This window comes from Phalaenopsis equestris, unplaced genomic scaffold (genome assembly GCF_001263595.1).
Source record: "Phalaenopsis equestris unplaced genomic scaffold, ASM126359v1 Scaffold000002, whole genome shotgun sequence".
Lineage (NCBI taxonomy): Eukaryota > Viridiplantae > Streptophyta > Magnoliopsida > Asparagales > Orchidaceae > Phalaenopsis > Phalaenopsis equestris.
Window position 1 is genome coordinate 75,002,539 of NW_018164444.1, and position 26,969 is coordinate 75,029,507.

A 26,969-nucleotide genomic window follows, 5' to 3' on the forward strand; every position below is an offset into this window, starting at 1 on the left:
AAGCTTGGGATCCCTCATCTATCTCTGGAGTATTGAAGAGTACAACTTTGGATCATTCTAATTGCACATTAATGACATTAACTCTATAACACAATTTTAATTTGCAACTTCATTCACAGCATTTAATTCCCATCTATTTAGAAAATTAACACTCAATTACTTCATATACAATAACATCATCAAAATCTCAAATACCAAAACAAAACACACTTTCATTTGTTTAGTTTCATTGAATTCTCAATAATTTAATTGCAAAATACCCAAATATCCACGTTTAATAATTCATATTTAAAGAAATGAGCGTTATCGTTAACAAAAATAATTTTGATGACATGCACATAATTCTCTCAAAAATAAAAAATTTAAAATTCCCAGGCAGATACAGTACTTTTACATACTGCTATAACTGCTAGATTAAGAGGTTAATCTAATGATACTTGACATAATTGAGCAGTCCAAAATTTTCGAGTTAAATTAACAGCCTTAATTGTAGTACTCAAAACGTGCCTCAAGAGTTCTACCACCAGTAGAACCTTTAAACATAGAGGTAGTTGTCAGCTCTTGAACAACTGAAGGGTTGAAATAATAATTTTTTTTTCATTTAGTTAAACCTACTAAACTAGGCCACAGAACAAACGTAACATGAAAATAGGATTGCTTGGGAGTTCAAAATACTTACAAGTCTCGCGAAGCACAATTTCTTGAAAAACTCAAATTATTATAGATAGCAAAAACCAGTTCCCTCTTCTGTCAAATCAAGGAAGTTAACATTAAAAAACACTTTATAAAAGATACTAAATACTGTATAAAAAATCAATGTTCTACACAATATATTTCTATAATCATTCATGAGATAACAATCGGACAAAATTTCATCTCATTCCAGCACAAGCTCGGAATATACCTTAATAAACCTGGCTTCCCATATCAAGGAGGGCAATGGTAGAAGATCAATCTAAATGCTCTCTGGTAATATTAAAAGATAATAATTTCCCATCTTCACCTGGACAAAGGAAGAGCAATAGCAAAAGAATGGCAGAACTCCGTTGTAATTTCAAGGCTTACAATTACTTGGAGACTTTCCGGCCAGTAAGTTTAGTTTTCTTTGAGTTTGGCTTCTTCTGCTTGCTCTGCTTTGGTTCCTTTGAGCCTTCAGATTTGCCAAATGGATCGATATCTTCATACTTTATCGGGTTAATAATTACACCAGCTCTCTTGACAACCTGAACAGCAGAGTCACGTCAGCACTAAAACATAAAGGGAAATTTATATAAATACCACCCAATTCCTTTGTAATTACATATCTAACCCCTAAATTTTACTTTTTACATTGTGTAGTACATAAATTTTCATATCACAAAAAAAAAAAAAAACCCCATCATTTTCACTTTTAAAAAGTCAAATACACCATTCCATGCGTAGTTAAAGTGGTATGTAACATAAAAATTAAAGTTTAGGTATTATATATGTAATTATGTTGGTATATAATGGTATGTATGTAAATTTTTCCAAACATACAACTAAATTAAAAAATACAGTGGTCAGAAATCATAGGTATGTAATAGTACACATGGTTTTACGATTTAGGATAAATTGGACATAAAGTCCAAAACTATTATGGATGAAAAGATGGGCTGAACCTCTTTAAACCGGGAAAGAAAAGTTTCTATGACTGACCAGCTCAAAAATAGGGCTGATAAAATCACTTGAAAATATAAACATGTTTTCTAAGACGATAGAATTTATAAAGGTTCCATCATTTGGATGGAATTAACAACAGTTTAATAATGTTAGTTAATAATCGCCAAAACTCAAAGAAATCTTAGAAACAAATTTCCAAGTACATCCATTTAAACAATGGGTTCAAAATTATTATTTAAATCTGCATCAAACCAAACAAAGAAAATTAGAAATTCAAACTTAACTGAAAAAAAAGATTGAATGATCATTGCTTCATCGAAAACGACAAAAATGAGAAGACCTTATTTACAACATCAACTGCTTGAATCTGAAAGCAATGTTAATTGCTATTGTCATTTGTACGCACTCCATCAAACAAAGTTTTAATCATCCTCAAAATTTTAAAATGTTGAATGCAACGGTAACAACAAATCAAGCACACTGTGGCCAATATCAAGTTAAACTAGTGAGGTTTCACTCCATGTGGACTTGGTGAGACTAAATAAAGGGGAGAATTAGCCTGGTATTGTATTATTAACACTACATTCCTTAGTAGTATAATCAACAAATATTACTGTTATGGATGCAAAAGGAATTTCTAAAATACGAAATATAGATTTTTCAAGAAAAAATGCTCACAGCTGGTCGATTGAGAGCTCCAATGGATATTGCTGGATTATAGTCTGGTCCAATAGGCATGCGGATGCTCTGCTCGTAAGCCTCATTAGAAGTATAAGGGAAGGGCAAAGTCTTTGCGAGAAGTTTCTCAGCCTAACAAACAAGAATAGCTTGAAAAGAATGACACAATAAATACACAAAGATGGCACACCTAAACACCAGAAAAAGTAATATAGAAAAATTTTTTCCCTTCAAGATTTTCATGGGTATAATTGATGAAAATTCATGCTTTCAAAACAATGAAGGTCAATTACAAAAGATGCACCCAATTAATAAACATGATGGTCAGTATTTAGCTGCTATTTAAAATGCGATGCGTGCCATTAATATCATAAGATCTCAGGATTGAAAAACAAAACATTTTTATCTTGGAAATAGAATAAGAGAAATAATAGAGAAGGATAAAATATGAGATTCCTACTAGATAAGACTTGATATCAGACCAACCGTTTCTCTCCCCGACAAAATGAACACAATTAGAACCAAAACTTCTATGTTAAACTTTCACACTTCAAAAAGTTGTGTGGACAAAACAAAAAGATAAGCATCCAAATTCACCTAAACCAAGAACAGACGAAAGAATACAAAGCCAACCAACTCTATCCGAAGCATTTTATAAATTTCTGAAAATATACCTTTTTGTCAATCTTTTCTGAGATAATAACATGTTTCAGATGCGAATCTTTCCTTTTCTTTAGGGATTCTTCTCTCTTCCTTTTAGCTTTTTCATGTTCTTCTGTAATTATAGAAGGAATACCCTTTTTCTGTTGTACGTGAGTCCACTGACCCCATCCAGGAAGTAAAACAGGTTTTTCGGGTTCAGGGTTCTCTTCATTAAGGACATTTATTTTCTCTTTTTCAAATTCCATTTCAACATCATCACCAGCAAAGGCACGATGTTTAAGTTCATCTTGAGATGGTAGTTTATAATCATCAGACTTAGGGTGAGCAGATAAAAACCCATCCACCATCTCCAAGTCTGAATCAGAATCACTGTTGTCATCAGCTTCCTTCAATTAAAGCAAACAGCCTATTATGATAAGCCACTAACTCTCATAATACACACCATTAAAAAAAACAGAACCAAAATATATACCACCAAATTCTGACTCGGAAAAACAAGATTATCAGCTACTGCAGATTTCTCCGTGATATTGTCGCCAGTGTTTTGACCTCCCATCTGCTTGTAGTAATACCAATACATATAAGGGGCATTTACATACGTAACACCCAATTCTTATGTAGTAACATATCAAACACCTATACTTTTACAGCTAAACAACCCAAATTTTTAATATCACATAAAAAATACAATTATTTTAACTTTTAAAAGGTGAAATACACATTTTAACTCATAGGTAAGGTGGCATATATGTAAAAATTGAAGTTTAGGTGTAAGATATGTAAATAGATAAAAATTAAGTGTTATAGACGAAAATCTTCCACTAAATAAATGAAAAAACAAGTAGATGCAGAAGGTTAGCCCAAAAAAAGCAACCTTTTTCCAAGTGTTAGAAGCAAAAATTGCCACTTCATAGGTTGTCTTCAATCCGGGGTTTTTAATAATATCATCAAAAGCCTGCTCAGTAAAGATTAAGCATTCCAATCAGAAGCAAAAAATATAAAGAACCTGGAGACATAGCCATAAAGGAATAAAGTAAAATACCTTATATATTGTTTCCTGACCTGTTTCTGCATCATCAGGAACAAGTGCAGATCCAATCAGGGCATCCTGTGGGCCACTTTCAACTTTATGTTTGTTTTCTTCCTCTCTAACCTCAAACTCCGCTTCACTATCACTATCATTATGATTTTCAGATTCCCTAGTACTAAGCATCATTGGCTGTGATTTAGCTCCAACAAAAACTCTTCTACCACTTCTTTTATCAGTTGATTGATCAGCCGCATCACCCTCCAGTTTCCCCAAAGATAATTCATATTCTTGAAGAGCAAGGCGAGCTTCTTCATGAGCAGCCTCTTTTTGTTTTTTCAAACTACGCTCCTGCCAAAATTAGGAAATTTATCACAATCATTTCTGCATATATCATAATTTAAAAGCAAAAGTGACAAATGACAGCTTGCAATTAAAAGAGAGTTAAAAATTTAAAGCTGCTTGCTCCAGGATCATCACAACTAGCAATTACACAAGCAGTTAGGTTGCTCCCTTGTATTTATAATACAGATAAGATCTAAACTTGCTAATCTTTCTTTTAACATGAAATTTTCTAATGAACAAGCCATGTTCTTCAACTAATGCTCCTTTTTTTTTCAATTGCCTTCGTCTAAATCAGTTCTGGACCCATTAATTTACTAATAAAAACATTGAGGATAGCCATATCCCAAGTATTTAAACTAGATTTTACCAAGCCATGTTCTTTAATCAATACTCCAAATACTGTTAATGCTAGTCTTTTAGATGACTTAGAGCCATGTTAACTTTAACCTTTTTTTTTATGGTTCCATTCTTTTCCTTCTCTCCATAATATTGCCAAATCTTTGGTGCAGGAGAAAAATTAAAATGATGTGATATATGTAAATCATATAAGAAAACTTAGGGTTTGCATATCACAAAATTCTGAATAAGCCAACAACTTTATTTTCTTTACATGCAAATAGTAAATAATAGAATTAGAACAGATAAAATAATCCATTATGGCCAAAGAAACTTGAAGTAATTAATGAGAAATTCAAACCACACAAAATCAGGTAAATGTAGTTCAATTACCATAATTAGAATTTAGTTGTCCTGAACAAAATCAAAATATTAGTAAGTAAACATATAAAATAAACTAGGACAAGGGAATAATTACCAAATTAATAAATCCATGACGCATGTCGCTACAAGATGACTTACTGAAATAAAGTAGTTAAATTTATAACGCACTAAAAAGGGTCATATATCCAACAAGCCCACAAGATTAAAACTAAAAAATACATAATTATAGTCAATCAAAAATATATAATTATGTCTAGGATCATTTATTTATAAAGTTCTTATCTATAAGTTCATAGATAAGGTGGGAAAAAGGTAAACTGATTTTAAAAAACCATCTCGTTCATTTCTAAATTTTATCCAAAAATTAGAAATTAAAACTAACCCAAGTTAGAATTCCCCATAAATAGAAATTGGTGCCTTCTTGAAGAAAAAAAATCATGTCACAAAACAAGAAAGATAAATAGTGATCAAGTAACCATACAAAAAATTCCCGCAACAATAACAAAAACATCAAACAACAACAAGCCTTTATCCCACTAAGAGGGGTCGGCTACAGAAAAAGCCCACAACAGGGGAAAAAAAATGTGATGGGCATGGGAAAGCCCAGAATAGTGGCACAAGATGGTATGCAACTAAGTAGTGCGATGAAGCCTGCAAGCCAGCCAATATTGTGAACTACAAAATTAATTATTCCTAAATATGAATCAATTCAGAAATGATGTAGCGTCACCAGCACCTAATAATAGATCAACATCTCATAATAATGAAGTGTGAAGTGTTGGACGTGTAAACCGTGCCTGTGTCAGATGCAAGCCCAAATAAAAGAAAAAATAATAATGCATGTCCAATACACGTCCTAAATAACAAATTTTAGCAGTAGAAGTAAATTATATGAATAGATTAAATTAAACCACTTATTTTCTTTGTTTTTCTTTTCTTTTAGAATATATTATTATATGACTTCATAGCCATTTAACATTATTTTTTTTTATCTACAATACTTTATTATTTTTCTTGTAATACTTATTTATTTTTCATAAAAGAAACAATTTGCTCAATTTTAAGCTAATAAATCATAATATCATGTGTATTTTTCTTCTAGTGAGTTTAGTGTGTTTAATAAATTTAAACATATTTCATATTCTATAAGCAATTGATATGGTTTATTATTATATAATTATTTCATATTTATTTAATTGTGTAATCCTTATAATTTTTTTTATTTTTTAAATTATAATATTATATTATTGTGTCAAATGCATGTTTGTGACTTATATTTACAAGAAGAGACATATCAAGTGTTCATGTTGTATCATGTTCATATTCTTGTATCAATATCAATGCATCATTGCTAGCACGTGTGCCGAATAAATGAATTAAAAAAAATTATTACAAAAAATAAATAATATATAGCATTGTCTAAAATAAAGAACTTGCTATCACAAGTTCGATGTCCCAATTTATCTATTTATTTGTATAAGAAAATAATTTAGATTTAATAGTTTCTTTGCATGCTTTCATCACCACCTTTTAGTTAAATTCTTTTCATTATAACATGGATGCCATGTTATTAGCCTTTCTTTGACTTGTTTACCACATATGGAAGTTACACTACACAGGAGCTATAGTTAGGGCTCTCATTAGTGTAACTCCCTAGTTTAAATCATATGAAGGACTTGAAGTCATCAACCGCATCAAAAAGAGAGTAATGTAGAATTAAATATACACCACGGGTTATAACATTATTCAATAGGAAAAATAAAAAAGACAAATATTTAAAAATCATATATACAAGTAATTTTAACTTTTGACTCTACATGTAAGTTTTAAGTTTCTTTGCATTCCTATGGCGACAAAAAGCATATATAGATATAGTTAAGAAAATAATAGGTTTTGACCTCATTTTTAGGGAGGTTTAGTTTCTTCTTAGGATTTAGGGTCTAGTCTTAGGATTCTTCCTTCGACTATCTTAGATCCTTAGAAATGAGACCCACCTCATTTTAGAAATTCAAACTGTCTCGATACTCTTTTGAAGTTCCGCATGCGGTTCTTGACCTCTAGCACGTAGGAGGTTGAAACTAACATGAGGGAACTCAAAAGGAGTTCCTATAGAATCATTAAGCCCTAAGGTTGTCTTTTGCACAATTTGCACTTTCGCACGCACAAATTTCGCGATTCGTTCAGTTGACACGTTCGATTACTACAATGCACATCGTTTGTGTCGTTATTCGTCGAAAGCTTAAATGACTTTTTTTTTTTAATGATCGACCGCGAACTGAAATTTTGACAAAAAAAATTGAATTTGACGCATTTTTTGACCCAATCGGCGACGAGGTTGTCCAAACAACCCCGGATGACAAAACAGACAGCATCAGCGTGCCCGAAATGCCGATTTTAGCTAGAAGGGACACCCATTTTGCTAGGGTGCCGCGTACGAATAAATTGAACGAAATTTAACATTTTTTTTAAAATAAAAAAAGAGAAAAATCCTTATTTTAAAATCCCTAAATCCCTAAAACTCACGCACACCCCCTCTGATTCGCTCTTCTTCCTCTCGGTCGCGGAACACAGCCGACCCCTTCTCCCCTCTTCGATCGCAAGGCCTAGCCGAGCAACCCTCCCTCTTCGTCGCGAGAGATCGACCCGAGGTCCCCTCCTCGTATGCCTGCATCTCTGAAAAAAGCTTCCACCTACTCCCTCTGTCGCGCTTCGGCTTTCCCCTCCCACGCCTCTGCAATTCTTGTCGCTTCCTTCGCTCGTCTCTTTCGCGTCGACTCACCCCAGGTAGGTTTGGATAGGCTTTCCCTCCCTTCTGGCTATAAAAACCCCACTTGGGGAGTCTTGAGGGCTGGCCGAATTTTTGCAAGGGGAGAGGTGCTGCCGGATTTCCATTTGAATCTCTTTGGTTGCCTCGATTCGTTGTCGGTTTGTTCTTCACTTTGGTAGAAATTTTCGTTCATGCTTAGGGAATGGTTAAATGGTAGGTAGTTTCATGTGATACTTGAAAATCTTTTTGTTCTTTTGCTTGGCCAAGAAAATACATGCTTAAATGCTCCAAGGATTGAGGGTTTTATGTGAAGTTTTTTTTTTGAACTTTTTTTTTTCCTTCTTGCTTCTCTATGCTTGGCCGAAAATCCATATGTTGGTGCTTAGAGTATGATTGTTTCATGTGACATTTAGGGGCTCTTTCTTGCTCCTTGGTTGGCCGAAAATGTATGCTTGGAGGTTAGATGTTTGGTTTGTTCCATGTGAAATTTTTGTAGCCGTTTGTTCCTCTTTTGGTTGGCCAAAATCCATGCTTGGGGTGTTTGAGATTTTCATTGTTTTCATATGAAGTTTAAAGACTCTTTCTTGTACCTTTTAGTTGGCTCAACTCTTGGCTTAAGCCGTAATCACATGCTTGAAAATCTGAAGTTTACTTGGCCTTTGAGCTTGTTTTGTACATGCCTAAAATCTGAAATTTATTTGTGGTTTTGAGTCCATCTCTACATGTTAAAGTTTGGAAGTTTTAGCTTGACTTGGAAGTCACATCCACATGCTAGAAAATCTGAAATTTACATAGCCTTTAAGTTTATTTTGTACATGTGTAAAATCTGAAATTTACTTGTAGCTTTGAAGCCTCATTCACATGCTAAAATTTGTAACTTTGGTTTGCATTTTGAAACCTCTTTCACATGTTAAAGTTAGCAACTTTAGTTTATATCTTAAAGTCACTCTCCCAAGGCTTAAGATTGGAAGTTGTAGGTGATATGTTGTGCTTCCTTTCTCTATGCTTCTTAAGCTTCAAATACATAATATTTGAAAAGAATGGTTTGCTTACTTTATGTTGTTTAGCATACTTTGAACTTGGGGCGTCACCCTTTTGAAGCATGGGAGAATTGGTTTATCATATACAATTTTCGGATTTGAAACTTGTCACTTTTGAAACAGTCATGAATGAGGCCATGCAAGCTTGTTTTTCACTCATTTCACTAAGGCTTCATATATATAACATCAAGGCTTCAATTTAGCACATTTTCCATCTCACTCCATGCTTTAACATTGTTTGAAAGTGGCTAGTTCATATGAAAATGTTTTGATTAACTCATGTGCAATTTTCAGATTTGCAAATAGCCATGGTTGAAACACTCATGAATGAGGTCATATATGCTTGTTTTTATATATTTCACCAAGCTTTCATATATAACACCTAAGCTTTGTTTTTTGCACACTCCACCTCTTCACACGCACAAAAGAGGTGTCTATCAATCTATACTTGCCAAAACGAACATTTTGCACTTATGAAGTTACATCATGTTTATACCTGCTTAAGTATGAAATTTGTGTTTGTACACTTGTGGAAGTTGGCTCACATTGCTCATATTCATGTCTTACAAAATTTTTTCACTCTTCTTTTTTATCTATGCTACATACTTGAGATTGGTGGAAACACTGGATGTTGTCATTCATATGCTCGTGTACTTCCTTAGTTGTGCAAATTGCAGGTGTGAAAAAATCATTTTTATGTCGTTATGCTGCCCGATTTTTCTCGATCGGATTCGGCCCTTTTTTTTACTTATCTGGGCATGTTGCATCTTTGTTTTTTTTTTTTTACTTTGGCTTTCTCATATATATCTCGACTTCTCATCATTATTCTAACTTCACCGCTCCACCACTACACTCCACTTCACTCCACCACCTCACTACACTATTTCGCTACATCACCCCACTTCCTACATTACACCATTTCGCCCACCCCGCATCTTACACCATATCAGATACTACATCACTTCACATCCCTGCACCACGTTGGGAGAGGTTTAATAGTTTTGACACGTATTCTGATTTTCTTTGATATTGAAAAACAACTCACCTCTTTTTCGGAATTGTGTTAGGTGGATTGTCTTCTCCTCTCTCTCCTCCTTGTCCCCTCGTCTCTTGTTTCTCCTTGTTTCTGGGTCTAAATTCCGCACTCGTGTAGGACGCACGAGTACGCACGTATAGCACTCTTGCTATATGTGGGGCTATCAAGTAAGGCGGTAAGTGGAGTGTGTGAGGTTAAGGACGGTGATAAAATTGCATTATAGAGAATCGAATCTCTTAGAATAGTATCTCCCAACTCAGAGACCCTGGAGAGGGTAGAGTAGGGAATTTTTACAGATACTATTCGCCCAGGGGTTTTTACCGCCGGCGGTTTAAAGTTGCTAGCAGTCCTAGTTCGACTAGGGTATTCAACTTGTGGATCGAATTATTTTTAAAAAAATAAAAAATAAAATATATGAATAAATACATTTGAAATATATAAAATCACCTCCACTACAAAACAGCCTACTTACCTACGGCTTTTACTTGCATACAGATCCAGACTGAAATGTATGAAAAATTTTACAAAGGTCCACAGTTGGATACTCGAATCGGATTAGGGCTGCCTTCTGCAGAAAGTCGGTCTAGTAGTCAGTACTTAAGGTTGTGGTCTACAGCAAAGCTCTGAGTCCTCCTCACCACCAAGCTTACGGTCCTCTTGAACTTGTAGTCCATTCTGGTGTTTTCTTCGTTTTTGTTCTTTCTTTCGGATTTTCTACAAGTTTACCTCTATGAATTTATTCGAATTTCCTACGAACTTTGTTTTGTTTCAGATTTACTACGGAATGTTCTTTTTCGACTTTTTGAGACTTTTTTATTCTTTTATTTCGTTTCTCCTACACACATTACACACACACACCTGCCCAGTGTAGTTTGTTTATCCTGTCTTTCAGTGTATATTCTTCTGCCGGATATAAAATTTTCATATTACCACTGCATGATTTCATTGCACATTAAAATGTTTTTCTTTTACACTCTCCCCTAGATTAGGCTCTCCCCTAGATTAGGATGCCAAATTAGGATGCCAATAGCAGCTCCTAGGTGATACCCACGATAAATTGGTGACTTCACCTTTTACATTATTTCAACCTTAAAACAACTTGAATATTAAATTCGACGCTGCGATGACGAAGAGCTTGGAGCTAGCGTTGTTGGCAGCACGACTATCTTCAACAGCAAAACATGTCTACATCAACAAAACCTTTCCTTAGAATTAAACAACAAGCCATAGGATTTCGAGGTAGTCTGCTTAGCGCGACATAAATCCTCATTTTATCTTTTAGGCTTTTGCACAGCCAGACCATGTAATTTAAGCCCTAACTCGCTTTAGGCTCTGAGGTTGTCGTCTGATATGACATAAACCTTCCAGACCGTCTGTGCGACTAGGCGACTTGTGTGACTGGTGACTGTGTCACGCAAATATAAACCCTAATTAAATAAAATTGGCAGGATGAAACACTTGAATAATTTCTTCTCAAAGCTGAAGCCAAACCATAAAATAGAAGGATAGACTGGAAAGTCACCGAGGTTCGCCTCTGGATCTATGACCTCCCCTAGTTCTTCCTCATTTGGATTCCTAAAGAATGTTCTGAATTTGAGCCTTTCTCATTTGACACTCTTTGGTCTGATTTCGTTGAAAAGTCGTATCCTTTTGACCTCTTTGAAGATAATATTCTTTGATTATTATCGAGAGTTTTCTTAAGTGACTTCGATCATTTAAGATGTAATTAATTATAGTAATTAACTATAGGGGCTTGAAGTTTCCGAACTCAGCCTAATATAAACCCTATTTAATTCTTTGTATTAAATAGGAGAACTTGTCAGCAAATAAAATGATTTTCGCAGACCAAACGGAAGTCATATATTTCTTAGTTTATTTGATCGAGTCTCATCCTCAAGTCTTGTGTTTATCCCTCGGGACAGATACAAGATTTGAGATAAAGCGCTCTTTCATTTAAATTGTGAAAAGTATGAGATCAGTTTGATTTCATATTTTTCTTAAAACTTATAATATATATATATATATATGTGTGTGTGTGTGTGTGTGTAAATTAAACGTCCTTCCGAAGCAGACAACGGAATTTCGATTCCGGCAACCCCCAACTTTTTAGTGCCGACAGTTATAAAACTAAATTTTAAAATAAAATGTTGAGATTACTCTATTTTGTTCCAAACTTAACTTGGTAAATTTGTCACCCTTCCTACGGTGAAATTAAATGTGACAGCCATCATTTGGTAAGAGTGAGAAAGTTATCTAATGGCTTTTCAACAGTGATCTTGCATTGTTTGAATTCTTTTACGCTTTTTTAAAGTTAGCATCAGTACATAAATTGTTGCAGCATCAAAAAGAATAATCACAAAAACAATAACAACAAAGAAATAACATATAGAAGAAAAAAAGTTAGATCAAATAGTTATTTTGCATTCTTTCAAACCACCATTGGTCTTTTCGTACAAATTACTTAAATTTCAAGCAAGAAAACAAGGATGACATGTTATCAATATTTCTTTACCTTTCATCCTTATATGAAGTTACAAGTGCATAGGATTTAAAATTGGAGCTCTTATTGTGTACCATGGCGAGAGCTTAGAAGCTGCCAACTACATATTTGAGAGTGCAAGATTTAAAGATCCACCATTATTATGACATGATTTCTTCAAAAAATAAAGACATATTTGAAAGTCATATATTTACACAATTTATTTAATTTTAATTCTTCATGTAATTTTAATATCTTGTTATATTCCTTTAATTTTTAATTTTCTTCATAATATTAGACAAGAAATATCTTTTCCATAGGGTTGGAAAGCATGCATAATAGATAACGAAAATCAAATGTAACCTATCATTCAAATCAAAGAAGGATTCAACCAAGAAAAGAAAGAGGAATAAGTAAGGAGAAAACAATGACCCATTCAGCACATTAGGAATATAAATCTTTTTGGTATGAGGTTTATTAATCCTATACACAAATAAAAATTTAGGTTATAATACACTACATTTTAAAATATAATTGACATTATGCTTATTTCTTCTTAAACTAAGCTTGAAGATTAGTTTACATATCTTCCTTCGGTGATGTTGAAAACGAAACTCATCCTTTGATAATAGTGAAGTGGTTATAGAGCCACTTGATCTTATTTTGCTCAAGTTTTCTTTCGAAGCCACAACATGACTTCATCAATTAAATATCAGAAATTTGGTTAGAGGTTGTGCATGTGAAGATCAAGAAATGTAAAACTTGTAACAACACTGATTCTTGAAAAGGTACTTTTTTGCAGTACTAAAAGTTTGCTCAAAATCCACGTGCATTTCCTTTTCTTTAGTTGTGTGGCTTCTAATATTTGTAAACATGGGGTTTATTTTGTTTGCAAGTCACAAAGCATTCGTAAGCAACTCAATTAGTTATCTCCACATAAAAGACTAAAATTTTAAGCCATGCACCACAGAACCCACCTATCTTTACATGAGTGCTATCTTGGAAAGATTTTTTTTAGCCCACATGAAAATCAACAAGGTGAGAGTATTAATGCACAGGTAAGGATCAAACCCAAAACTTCGTTATCAACTTCCAAAGCTCTTAACCATCAAATTAATTGAGTATCTTCATAAGTTGTGTTCCACTATCCAAACTTTCTTACAGTGTTCTTAATACATTAAAACATAGTTTAAACTATCTTTTAACTTTATTAAGGTAACTTAAAGTGGGATATTTGCTCTCTTTTTTTTTTTCTTTTTTCATTATCTCTTCAAAAGACCTTTAAATCTTTAGAATAAATTATCTTGCGTAATATTTTGTTGAATTCCTTACCATCCCTCTTAAGCATGTGCCCCCAAATACTCATAAGTTTAATGCAAAAATATTAGATAAGCATACCACTAGGATGAATGATATTGGCATTAAATTAGGTCAATTTAGAAACCAATGCGACATTAAAAAAAAAATTATCTAATAAAATCATTTGCCAAATTGAATCTTCTTTTACACGAATAAGTCAGAGCACCTCCATTTAATTTTACCTATGCCCTGCCCATGCCCCTGCCCATGCCCATGCCCATGCCCCAGCCAATTATTTAGGCAATCAATTTAAAAAAATAATTCTGAAATTAAGAAAGATATAACTCCTAATAAGAGAGGGCCAAGTCAAATTTTGGGCTAAAGTTGATCAATATCAAAATCATGCTAAAGTTTTTAATAATCCATTGAAGCTCTAACAATTGTTGGGACTTTTAAACCTAACAAATGGAAAAAGTTAAGACAAATAAGTGATTTCCCTCGCTGACATGGAATGATGACTTCCAGAGAATCTCATTTGCAAAAAGAGAATCATAGGATTATGCCAAGATCTACTGACGCAAGAGCTTTCCCATGTCACGACACTATAGCTGCTACATTACCGCAGTCCAATCCTTCTCCCCCTTTCCTTTTTCATTTCTCTCCCACTTCCCTTCCTTTTTCATAATTCTCATATTTTATTCCTACCTAATCTATGTCAACCATTTTCTATTTTTTTCCTTTCCTAAGTATTACCTATTATATTTATAAATTCTCATTATATACATGAGTTGTCGGGTGTTTTAGGGTTCAAATTTTGAAGATGGGTGGATGATTTGAGTGTTTTTTTTTTTTTTTTTGAAGTGTTCTTCCCTTCTGAGGGTTGTACCCGACAATAAAAAGGTTCTCCGGTTGTAGCTAGTCCTAGATGGTGACTGTCTCCAAGGATCCGGCTAGTGCTCCGGCTGAAGCTCGTCCTCAACGAGACATCTATCATTCCATAACCCCCTCTAGGCCCCTTCTAGCAATCGCAAAACCATCCTCTCTGTTGTCCAGATCCCGTCATCCGCCTTCAAGCAACTGTCCAGATCCCACCATCTGCTTCCATTGTAGTCCAGCCTTCTGACTGGTGTCCGGATAACGCATCCCTCTTCAGGTTGTTGCTCAGCATTTCGGTTGTTGTCCAGACCACGCAATCCCCCTTCCGACTGCTGTCAAGACTATCGGCGACTTCTCCTACCTACCGCCCGGACTTCCAACCACCGGTTTTGCAACTCCAGAGTCGCAGCCATCCCGCTACCAACATGAACAATGCTCGCCTCATGTCCTCCATACTTGTCGCCATCTAGAGAGGGCTACTTCTGTCTTGTGTTATTTCCTTTGTCTTATTTATGCCTTCATTATTGCTTGTTAGAGTTTAAATGTGTTGTTTATTTCATGTTCACAAAACTCTCGTTTGTATCATTTTGAATTCAATGATAATAATTGTGCTTTTCATGGTGGTTTGGGCTTCCTCTGATATCATCTACTACAATAACTTTATAGAAAACTATGAGATTAGGAGGGAGGATATTCCAATTTGTGTATAAAAATGATTAAAATTTTTGAGGTAAAAATACTACCCCCAACACAATGAACAGATGACCAATCTCAATTAATCTCCCTAAATCAGGTAAATATGCAGAAAAATGAATAGCTAAATAATTTTAGAATCACATATTTGGAACAAGATGCAATGACGCTAATAGAAAACTTCCAATGAATTTACCATTAGTCTTAAGCTAGATAATAAAATTGAGGTTGAAATTTTGGATCCCCGATTTATTAAAGAAATATTTCATTTTGTTATTAACAGGAAAGCAAAAGAATGAATTTTCAAAACCTAAATTTAAGAATAACTCTAAACTTTGAAGGTACATTGCTAGACCTAATACATCAAATTCTTTTTCTTCACGGTCTTTTAAATGCTCATCAGCTAAATGCCTTGCAGTTCTTCAAAGTAATCAATTATTGGACCTTCTAAGAGCTCTTATACTCCCTCCACCTATGACGGTATTTACCATTTTAAATGTCATAATAGAGAGCATGTCTATAATCAAAATGGAGCTAAACCAATGACTTCAGAAGTACATTGTACAAGAAGAAAATAAAATTGCCGAACCACATGATGATTTATTACCTTATAATAGTGAATTAAATTTCAATGATGATTGTCAAGTAGGTGACATAAGGTGTTTCATTTTAGATAGAAATTAGAACTTATACTGAGAAATGAAGAAGAAAATGTATTGTTTACATGGTTGATATGATGAATGAGAAGAAGTGTAAAGCAAGTCATCGACGGCGGTACTGCTATAAATGTCATCTTTACCCACACTTGACCTAGGGCAAATCTGAAATATGAACCTCACATTGAGCCATTTCATGTTAGTTGGTTGAAACACATTTCTTCATTTTATCAGCAATGGCTGGTTCTTCTTGAGTTCGAGAGTCATAAAATTCAAATCTAGTATGTGATGCTCCCTCCCATGGGACTTGCTCATCTTCTTCTAGGTAGAACCTGGTTATATAATATGAATGGCCTACATTATGAATGGGACAATACCTATGTTTATTTCATCACAAAACCATATAATTATTTACAACTAAACCTCATGACAAAATCCCCAAACAAACTCCAACAAGCACATCATTTGGCATTCAATATTGTTTTGGGATCTTGTGAAAACAACATATACATGTCTTCTAGTTCAATTTCAGATTTTTCAACAAGTTGGAATAAATTATTTAAAAAGTGTATTTATTTACCTTTCACCCTTTTCACTTGAAAGAATCTTCCCTTACTGTAGAGGTTGATTTCTCCTATAGTATTCAGTTTTTAGTCTGAATAGACAGGTGTTGCTCTCTTAATTGTCTATCAAATTCCAACATTAGAAAAATTCAATATGAAATGGATTTTTACCAAGATCTCAATTGCCAGTTTACCACAAAATAACATGTATCCTGTATAAAATAGTGATCTAAATAAAAAAATCAAAGCCTTGCTAGTAAGAAGATTTCTTAGAAATCCCAAATCCATATGTTGCTCATGCCTTGCTCACTACAAAGAAAGATGGCTCTTAGAGGATGTGTTTTAATGATCGAGCAATTAACAAAATCACCATCAAATATAAGTTCCTCACACCAAGACTTAATGATATGTTGGATTGTATTTCTCGAGCCACTTATTTCTTCAAGATTGATCACATAAGTGATCATCACTGAATTGGAATAAGACCAGAAAATGAATTAAAAACTGCTCTTAAAACTTGTAATAGTTTATATTGGTGGCCAATGCTGCTTTTTGGCATTTCCAATGCACCAATCACTTTTATAAGGTTGATAAAAATAGTGCTAAATACATTCAATGAAAAAAATATGGTTGCCTACATTGATGAGATTTCTTGAACAAGTCATAATTAGAAACAATATTTAAATCGCCTCGGACAATTTTTTTGAAAACAATAAGAAAAACTTTATACAAATCTAAATAAATGCTTGTTCATGCATGTTGAGATTATTTCATACAATTTGTTGTTTCTTCTGGTGTACATAAGGCTGGTCCTTAAAAAACTCAGGTTATTCTTGGTTGGCCAATCCCTACTTCTTTCATTGAGGTTAGAAGTTTTCATTGATTAACAACCTTTTATAGAAAGTCCATTTTAAATTTCAATTTTGATGCTACTCCTCTAAACAATATTCTTGAAAATAATAAATTTTCTTAGAGCCTAACTACCAAAAAAGCATTGTAATGAATAAATTATAATGACTTCTTCCACAGTCTCAAAATTGTCTGATTTCTCAATAAATGTATGACGTAATGTGTTATGCATTTAACATGGGAATCAAAATACTAACTCAATAACAACACTTTGTAGACTTTTTCAAAGCAAACTTGAATGAGACAAGGCAAAATTATTTCACATATGAAAAAGAATTTTAACCCATCATTAAATTGCTTAGAGATAATAGACACTACCTTTTAAACAGAGTTTATATTAAATGCCAACCATCAAGCCTGTAATACATAATTTAAAAAAAAATTAAAAAAAAAAAACTCAATCATAGACATGTTAAATGAAAAAGTGTTAAATCACAAATTTGCCATTTTAAACAAACTGTTCATGTTCTATCTAGCTTTCTGCATTCATTTCTCCCTTAGAATCTCATGTTCTTGGATTTGAAAGATTAAAAGAAGCCCAAATCTTGTCCCGATTTTCACATTCATTTCCATAAGTTCAAATCAAACTATTATACGGGGTCAGTTGTTATTTTGTCATAAATGAAGAAGAATTCAAATATGTATCTATAAAGCATCTACAAGAGATTATCTTATTTCTGACTACATAATAAAGAAGTAGTTATTCGCTTTTAAAAAGATAAAACCACAACTTTAATTAAGCATAAATTTTACTTGCTATACCTAAAAAAAAATGTGATAAGAGTTAAATCACACTATTCAAGTTGAAGGCAAGCTATAACTGTAAAACAGACAAGCTACATACATGGCACTACTCGTTCCCTGCAGATCATCGTAAGATATTTCAACGAAATTTGCTTCATAATTGGTTAGGGGACACTGAGGAAATGGCAGTATATTTATAATGTTTGGCAGGTTCTCCAAAATAGTAAGTTTTTGCCCTGTCATAAAACTAATGATGCCTCATACATTACCAACCTTATTTCAATGATATTGTTAAGCTTCATAATTTACCAACTACCATTATTTTTATAAGGATGTTCATTTTATTTCTTGTGAAAAATAATATGGATACTAATGGGAACAAAACTTTAAGTTCTCGTTTATACTTTATCCCCATGCTGATGCACAACAGAAACAGTTGATGAAAAACTAAGCAATATCATAAGATGCCTAGTAGGAAAACACTTGAGATTTGCATCTTCCAACATTTGAATTTGTGTCCGATAGTATAATATCAACAATAAAACTCGGTTTTAGTTTGTCTATGGATCAAGCCACAATAAATAAAAATAAAAAAGCATAAGTTTAATTGAATCAAAATGCAACGTCAGATCAAAATACCCAGAATGTGAAAGAGAACTTCTAGATTTGTAATCTCACATACCAGTAAGCGTTCAATAAAACCCAAATATCCCAGTAAACTTAAAATAAAATAAAATAAAATAAAATAAAAAATAAAACATTTAAGAAAAACCATACATATAGGAAATCCTTACAAAGCAGGTCAAGGTATCAAAAGAAATTTAATGGACATGTAGAATGTTAAAAAATTAAAATTGGTAAAACAAGCCAAAATAACGTCTAATGATATGATATGACGAAGAAACAAAAAGGAGAGCAAAACAAATATACCAATCCAAAAGATTGACTTGGATCTTGAAAATGGCAGTAACATCAATAGTCTTTGTATGACAAAGAAATGTAGCAATCATGATTTAATCATTGCATCCGGAATAGAACAATAATAGCAAGGCAAGCAGACCAACATCTCACCAACAGTTAATATAGTAGAAAGATACGTAATGAAGAAGGTAGAGAAGGAGATACATGTAAGCTATAAGTTAATGGGTTGAAATATAATTTTTAATGCTTACCATAAAAGGCAATGCAAAAACTCCTGATTTAGGTATCTCGTCCTCTTCTTCCATGGCCTTGATTGTCTTCTCTTTCGCTTTATTAAGAAGTTTAGAAACTCCCTCACTATCCGAACAGGGCAAAAGTTCATTTGAATCATCATCACTAGTTTCATCACTGCTGCTATTCTCATTCATAGAATTCATTTTCCTTGTTAGTAGAGCATGTTGTTGAAGTTGTTCAGCAATAGCAGTCCGAGTGCCTTCATCTTGAGCTTTAAATCCTCTCTTCAAAATACGTTTTGCCCACTTCGAGCTGTTTTTGTGCTTCAGTGTCATGCGCTCCTGTAGAATATTATAAATGTCAAGCAATAAACGCCAATGTACATTCAAAGGATGACTAGAACTGGTAGTAAATTAGTGATATCATAAGCATGAAAAATATGTTAAGAATGGAATTCACCTCGGCGCGTTTAAATTCCTGCTTAATAGCAAGTTCCTTGGCAGCTTCAGGATCCACATTTGCCTCAGCTGAGCCTGCTTTCCGTCTCTCCTTCTTCAGTATACGATGATAAGTCTTTGACTTAATATTCTTAATATGTTTAGCCTTCATTTCATGACGGAAAAGAAGGCTGCGCATTTTAGCAAGACGATTTTGGTGATCCATTACATCCTCAATTGTTACCTGTCATAGTGTTGAAATAGTCAAGGAGAATATAACAATATCAATAATCTCGATGGGATAAAACCCTGAACAACAGGTCAAATGAAGAAAAAATGTCAACTTCAACATCCATAAGAACAACAACAAGAAGCCTTTATCCCATTAAGTGGGGTCGGCTACATGAATCCTTTTTCTCAATTGCATCCTACTGGGTGTCATATTTTCAATTAATTCTAATAGATTAAGATTATTTTTTATACAATAAATCTAAGTTTTTTTAGATCTACCTCTGCTTGTCTTAACATGAGTCGAATCTTCAACATCCATAAGAAAAAAAAATAAAAATTTGCAATAAATGTATTTAAAGGGAATATTCATGAAATAAATCTTTGAAATAACAAATAACTTAAAAAAGAGATACAGTGGAGTTCTACAGAAATTGAAATGAGACCTGAAAAATACCAAGGCTTGGCTCTTTCAATTTAAAATAAAAGGAAAAGCATAACTAAATTGAAAATCAATATACACTAGGATATGCTTTATCAGCGAAAACTACAAGATTAAGAAACCATCAACAAATCAGAGTAACAAGCATTAGTAGTTAAATATAATGCAAACAATACAATTAAAAAAATTTAAAAAAACAGATATAGATAGATTGAAAAACTCTTTGTGATCAGCAGTATTACAAAATTTCAAATTTCAAGAGCAACACGTTGACACTAGGGCATCTCAATAAAGTTGTGGTTGCACTACTTAGAAAATGACTCATTAACAAGATCCACTTTTAAGAATATATATGGTTATTTATTAAAAATCTAAACTACATATTTATTACCCTTGCCAAATGAGAACCTTCTCTATCTCCTCTCTTCACATTTCCTCACTCCCCCTATAGCTATGCCCCAACATAACTAGCATGAACACGTCAGGAAGTTGGCACTTCATCCCCACATTCAACATCAATATCATTTCACCTCATCTGTTGCACTTCTTTAGCTCAGAGAAGAATTGACATACATGCAATTGATTTTCAACAGATGAGATGGAACCAAAGTAATCCAAATCCAGTTGTAGGACGGGATAGTGCTTAACAGAGATGTAACTAAATATTGCTTGCTGATCTTGGTTTACAACAATTTCTAGAAAAAGAACAAATTGGATAATTCATCTAACATAAATAATCTGATAATAAATTCTAAGCGAATCAGCCAACACTATAAATTTCTTCAGTTTAAAAGCAATTTTTTTTCCTGATCAAATCAACGTGATAAAATAGCCTTCAGTGTGAAACGTCATTAAACTTCAAGCCTGCTTGGAGCAGTTGTCGAACTTATTGGAAATTGATTACAGAACATAGACCTAGAAGACCTGAATGACAGCTACAACAGCTGCTAATTCCTGAAGATAACTATTCTGAGAGATCAGTTATTTTTTGTATGATTGCTAACAAATCAAATCTTAAAAAAATTGCTAAATTAAACAAAGGGTAAATTACTTTTGACTTCCGCACAGATTAAAAAAACCTGCCAGCCTTGTAGGTTTAGAAACCCTCCTTAGTAGCTATATGATCGCAAAGATTCTTCTGATAATAACTGCCGTCAATGCAATATTCTGAATCAACCCAGTCAGATGTCACACTTCTTAGAATTATAACTATTTAACTATCAGTTCTTATTAAAGCTTGCTGTTGAAGAGTTGAAATTAGAAAAAACTCTGTAAAAACAAATCAAGTGCACCTTTTTTTGCATCACTTCACACAATTGCACTTCCTTTGATTTCCTTATTTATTAATTTTTACCCAGATAAATTGCACTAAAGAATCTGAATTTTCTTACCAAAGAATTTCAGATTTATAATTGCATATGGTTTAGCTGACTTAGAAGCTTTAAAAAGGCCTCGTCACATATTACAAAGAAACGATGGACAAAAGTTTCAAATAAGAATTTCTTTCCATCATATCCTCGTCTCACTGCTCTAAATCACCTCCAGGCTAAATATAAACCAGTCCTCAATGTCAGGCATGCAATCATTCTGCTCACCATCCAAATCCCTTCCATTGGCTCTGGCATGCAGGGGAAAATACCAGCACCAAGCATGAAACTTCTCAAACTACGTACATGATATACTCAGCAGTACTAAGGCCCTATTCCATGTCCTCAACCTCCTCATCCCCTAAATTTTCATTATCAGCAGCCAATGGTGCCTCGTACTCTTTTTCCACAGCTCCAAATATGCTATAATCATCCCCAAACACCCATTATTCCCATCATTCCCATCAAAAAGTATAAACAACTGGTAATTGATATTCATACATAAACTTCACCTCAGGCCCTCAAGATGGGCGACTCAATCAGCTAACATATATCCCTGGTTACTCCACATGCAAATCAATCTTGGTAGTGTTCCCCGGTAATTCAAAGATGGAAGATATCATATAATTAATGCTATAGAGAGTAAAGTTATAAATGGAACTTCAGATAAAATCTAATGAAAACATTATAAAATAATAATACGAAGAAGATTATAGTATAGAGTTCAAATAAGACAAGATGAAATATGTGCAGACATTATAGCAAAGTCAACAGTATCCTAAAATAGGGAAACGAATAAATAGAACAGGCATGCAAAAACAAGCTATGCAATAGTAACGAAATCATTGAAAAGGAACAACAACAACAACAAGAAGCCCTTATCCCACTAAGTGTGGTTAGCTACATGAATCCTTTTTCTTCAATGGGTTGAATTGAGTGTCATATTTTCATTTAATTCTAATAGATTAAGATCATTTTTTCATACAATATGCTCTAGTCTTTTTAGGTCTACCCGTCTTTCTTGACATAAGTTGAATCTAAAACATTTAATCTCCTAACCGGATCATCAGATGGTCGAAATTTAATGTGACCAAAAAATCTAAGACGACTCACTTTAATCTTGCTCGTCACTGGAGCTACACCAACCCTATCACGGATATATTCGTTTCTCATTTTGTCTCAAAGTGTCAAGTCACTCATCCACCTAAGCATTCTCATCTCAGCAACACTTGACTTTGTTTTATGCTTCACTTTTAAAGGCCAACATTTTGTGCCATAAATATTGCAGGTTTCACCACCATTTTATAAATTTTTTCTTTAAGTCTAAGCAACACTTTTCTATCGCACAATAGGCCCAATGCATTCCTCCATTTCACTCAACCAACTTGAATTCTACTAATAACATCCTCATCTATATCACCATCACTTCAAAAAATAGACCCGAGATATCTAAAACGTTCACACCTTTTAATGATTTGATCACCCATAGTTACAACTCTATCACTAGAACAACTACTACTAAAATTACATTCTATGTATTTAAACAAAAGCCTTTAGACTGTAATGTAGACCTCCATAATTCAAATTTTCCCTTAATTCTTTCTTTAGTCTTGTCCACAAGAAGAATATCATCAGCGACAATCATACACCAAGGAACATCCTCCTATACATGTCCCGTAAGAGCATCCATAACTAAAGCAAAATGATATGGGCTTAAAACAGATCTCTGATGTAATCCAACTAAAATAAAAAAAATACTTGGTCAATTCTCCTCCTATTCGAACACGAGTAACAACCCTAGTATATATTTAATGACTTGTATAAGTCATGTCAATCTATAGCTCTCCAAATAACTTCTCTTAGAATCTTATCATAAGCTTTTTCTAAATTAATAAAAATTTAATCCTCCTTACTCACTTAGTACTTCTACATCAAACATCTCAATAAATGTATAGCTTCTACATAGACCTATCTGGCATAAATTCAAACTGATTATGAGAAATCTTTGTATCACGTCTAAACCTAAGTCAATTACTCTCTCCCATAATTTTAATATATGGCACATCAACTTAATTCCCCTATAATTTGCACTCTTCTACATTCCTTTTTTTCTTAAAAATCAAGACCAAAATATTCTTACTCCCCTCCTAAGGCATCTTTTTAGTTTTTAAAATAATATTAAAGAGTTGTAAGTCAAAAAATTATCTAATCACCTAAAAATTTCTACGAAATAATTGGGATATAATCAGGTCCTGCTTTCACCCTTAGTTTTCTTTAAAGCTTCTTCAACTTCTTTTTTACTAATGTGATTAAAAAAATAAAACGTTTTATTATAATTAACGATATTAAAATCACTAAAGTCTATTGGAAACTTCATTGAAAATTTTATCAAAATAGTTCACCCACCTATGTTAAATATCCTCCTCTAAGAAAAATACTTTTTGATTCTTATCTTTAATACACTTCACTTGAATTAAATCTATACTTTTATTCTTTGTTTGGGTAGTTTATACATATATTTTTTCCCATTTTTTAGTACCTAATATATTATAAAGATCACTAAATGCAGACTTCTTAGAATTTTTAGCACCACAATTTGTTCTCTTAAATTCCCTACAAGCCACCTTATATTTTTCTAAGTTCTCCAAGCTTTTACATATAAACCAAATTTTATAACACAGCTTATTATATTTTATCTTTTCTTGTGCATTATAATTCCACCACCAACTATTTTTATTTTGAAAAAAATTTTCTTTTGATTCTCCAAGTACATCATTGGTTAATAGTGCATGTTACTTTATCCCACATAAAATTAGTTTCTTCATGAACATCTCAATTTTTAAAATAATGAAATTTAATCATACAAATATTTTTATTTGTGTCTTTTAGGTGTCCACATCTATTTCTATGAAAATATTTCATTATATTTATTATCTTACAACTCATCATCTTAAAATACAGAAATAAAAATTGATGTTGAGAACTTAAATTTTCACTTGGAACGACCTTACAATCTTTACATTCTTGACCATCTCTTGTTCTCATAAGAAAATAATAAACATATTTTATTAAATCTACTCTTATAAGTAACAATATGCTCATCTCTTTTCTTAAATAAAGTGTTAGAAATTATAAAATCATGCACTAAAACAAAATCTAAAATGGTTTTATCTTCTTCATTAATCACTCCAAAATCGTAGCCATCATGAATATTTCTAAAATCTTCTAACACTCTACCAACATGTCCATTTAAATCTCCTCCAATAAAAATTCTCTTTTCAAGAAGTATCATCTGTATTAAATCTTCTAGGTCATTCCAGAAAATTTTTTTGAGCCTATATCTAAACCATATTGAGGAGCATAAATATTTATGATATTAAAATCTTAATATTAACGACAATCTTTATGACTATAATTTTATCTCTAATTCTATTAATTTTTACAACATTATCTTTCAAACTCTCATACGTTATTTCTAGTGCAACTTCTACATGAATACCAAAACTTAAAACCTAAGTTATCAATCTCCTGAGTCTTTTTACCAACCCATTTAGTTTCTTGAATATATAAAATGTTTATCTTCCTATGAATCAAAATATTTACTAATTCTATTAATGTACCTTTGTGAGTACCTATATTCCAAGATCTCATCCTAAAATTAATTTCATAGACTAACATTTTTGTCTGCATCCGTTTGTGATGTGGAAACTCTTGCTGATTTGACACCAAACTCGGACACCGATATAGCATAAGCCATTTAGAAGGAACCTCATTATAAATTAACAGAATGAAAACATACATATTAGTTTCATTCCTATTTATCAAGCCAATATGTGTGTGTGTGTGTGTGACTACGCACACACATAGATAGATATATCTATATCATACATAAATATATACAAAAGATTAGTTTAAATAAATGGAAGAGATTATAGTACCTTGTTGAGCTCTAAAAGTCTAGCACCGTCCTTCCTATGAGCTTCCATTACCGCTGGGTCACCAATAAGTGCAGCCATTTTCTTCTCAAACTCTGTCCTTGGTTTATACTCAGCAGCAATTGTTCCGACAGTGTGCATCCCCAGGTCTATATCTTCACCAAAGTAAAGAGTAGGAGCCTCTCTGTTCCTCTTAACTAGCGGCTCCCATTTTGTAATTTCCTTTCTCGATTTTTCGTATGTCACTTTCCTCTCCAGTTTGTCTTTCTCCACTTTCGGGAGAGGTGCCTGAATAGCCATTGGCGCCTTTTCCAGCTGATGCAACCTCTTCCTGAGCTTGCTGTACCCAGCCTTCCCATGAAGAGGATCCAACAAATCTTTGATAGTTATCTGCTGGCCCCCAAAATCACCTTGCACACCGGATAACGTCGCAACCTTCTTTTGTTTATCTACAGGAAAGTCCAAAAATCACATTTACATCGGAAAAAGAAAATCCTAACAATAGGGATAGGCATCAAGAGTGCAACTTTGCTCTTCAGGTAACAGGAAGGAGAGAATAATAAATACCTTCGAAGGCCTCAGCTGGCAATCCAGTGATTGACTGGAGCATCCTCACATGCTTCTTACCAGCATCCTCATCATCCCCTTCCTCGTCTGCCAAACCTTCGTCTTCATCCGAGTGCACGTGTTCATCATCGTCCGACGGCACGTCCTCATCCTACATTTGAAATAAGGCGAATAATCATAAGGAATGCAAATGATGGACAGGACCAAGTTCACGAGTAAGAAAAAATAGAGGCACAAACCTTGAAGTCGTCAGGAAGCTCGTACTCGTAGTTTTCAACTAGATCGAAGCGCCGATTCTTCTTCGTCTCCTCCTCCGGGAGTGCCTCCTCGTACTCGTAGAGGTCCTCAATCTCCTCCTCCCCTTCCTCTCGGTCAGATTGGTTAGGGATGGGCTTCTCGAGCCCGAGCTCTCTCAGAAAGGAAGAAGGAAGGTGAGGACCAGACTTAGACCTGCGTCCATCCTTCGCCGCTTTCTTGCTCTTTTTCTTCATACTCTGAGTATAATTTAGGGTTTTCGAGGCAGTATGTGCCTTCCTTCTCTCGCGCTTCGCCTTCTTCTGGTTCTTGTCCGCCATAGTCGAATAAGAGATCGGGGTAGATTGAAGGCGCTGCGATTTGCAGGGAAGGGCGCCGCGATCAGATAGCTTTGCGGAGGGTATTGGTGAGGGGCTGTCTGGCAACGGATTTATACCAGGATTTAAA

General features: G+C 33.6%; 1 protein-coding gene across 1 annotated transcript; it reads right to left on the minus strand.

Moving 5' to 3' along the window:
• Positions 1 to 638: 638 nt before the first annotated feature.
• On the minus strand, positions 639 to 26,969 carry LOC110021370 (uncharacterized protein C57A7.06; the record flags this gene model as incomplete). Its single annotated transcript, XM_020719842.1, is given in 12 exon segments — positions 639 to 747; positions 905 to 1,223; positions 2,320 to 2,451; positions 2,994 to 3,368; positions 3,455 to 3,538; positions 3,857 to 3,937; positions 4,025 to 4,360; positions 19,309 to 19,632; positions 19,751 to 19,972; positions 25,704 to 26,149; positions 26,268 to 26,418; positions 26,507 to 26,969. Coding segments are annotated over 11 exon segments (2,643 nt in total). The 3' UTR covers positions 639 to 747; positions 905 to 1,067.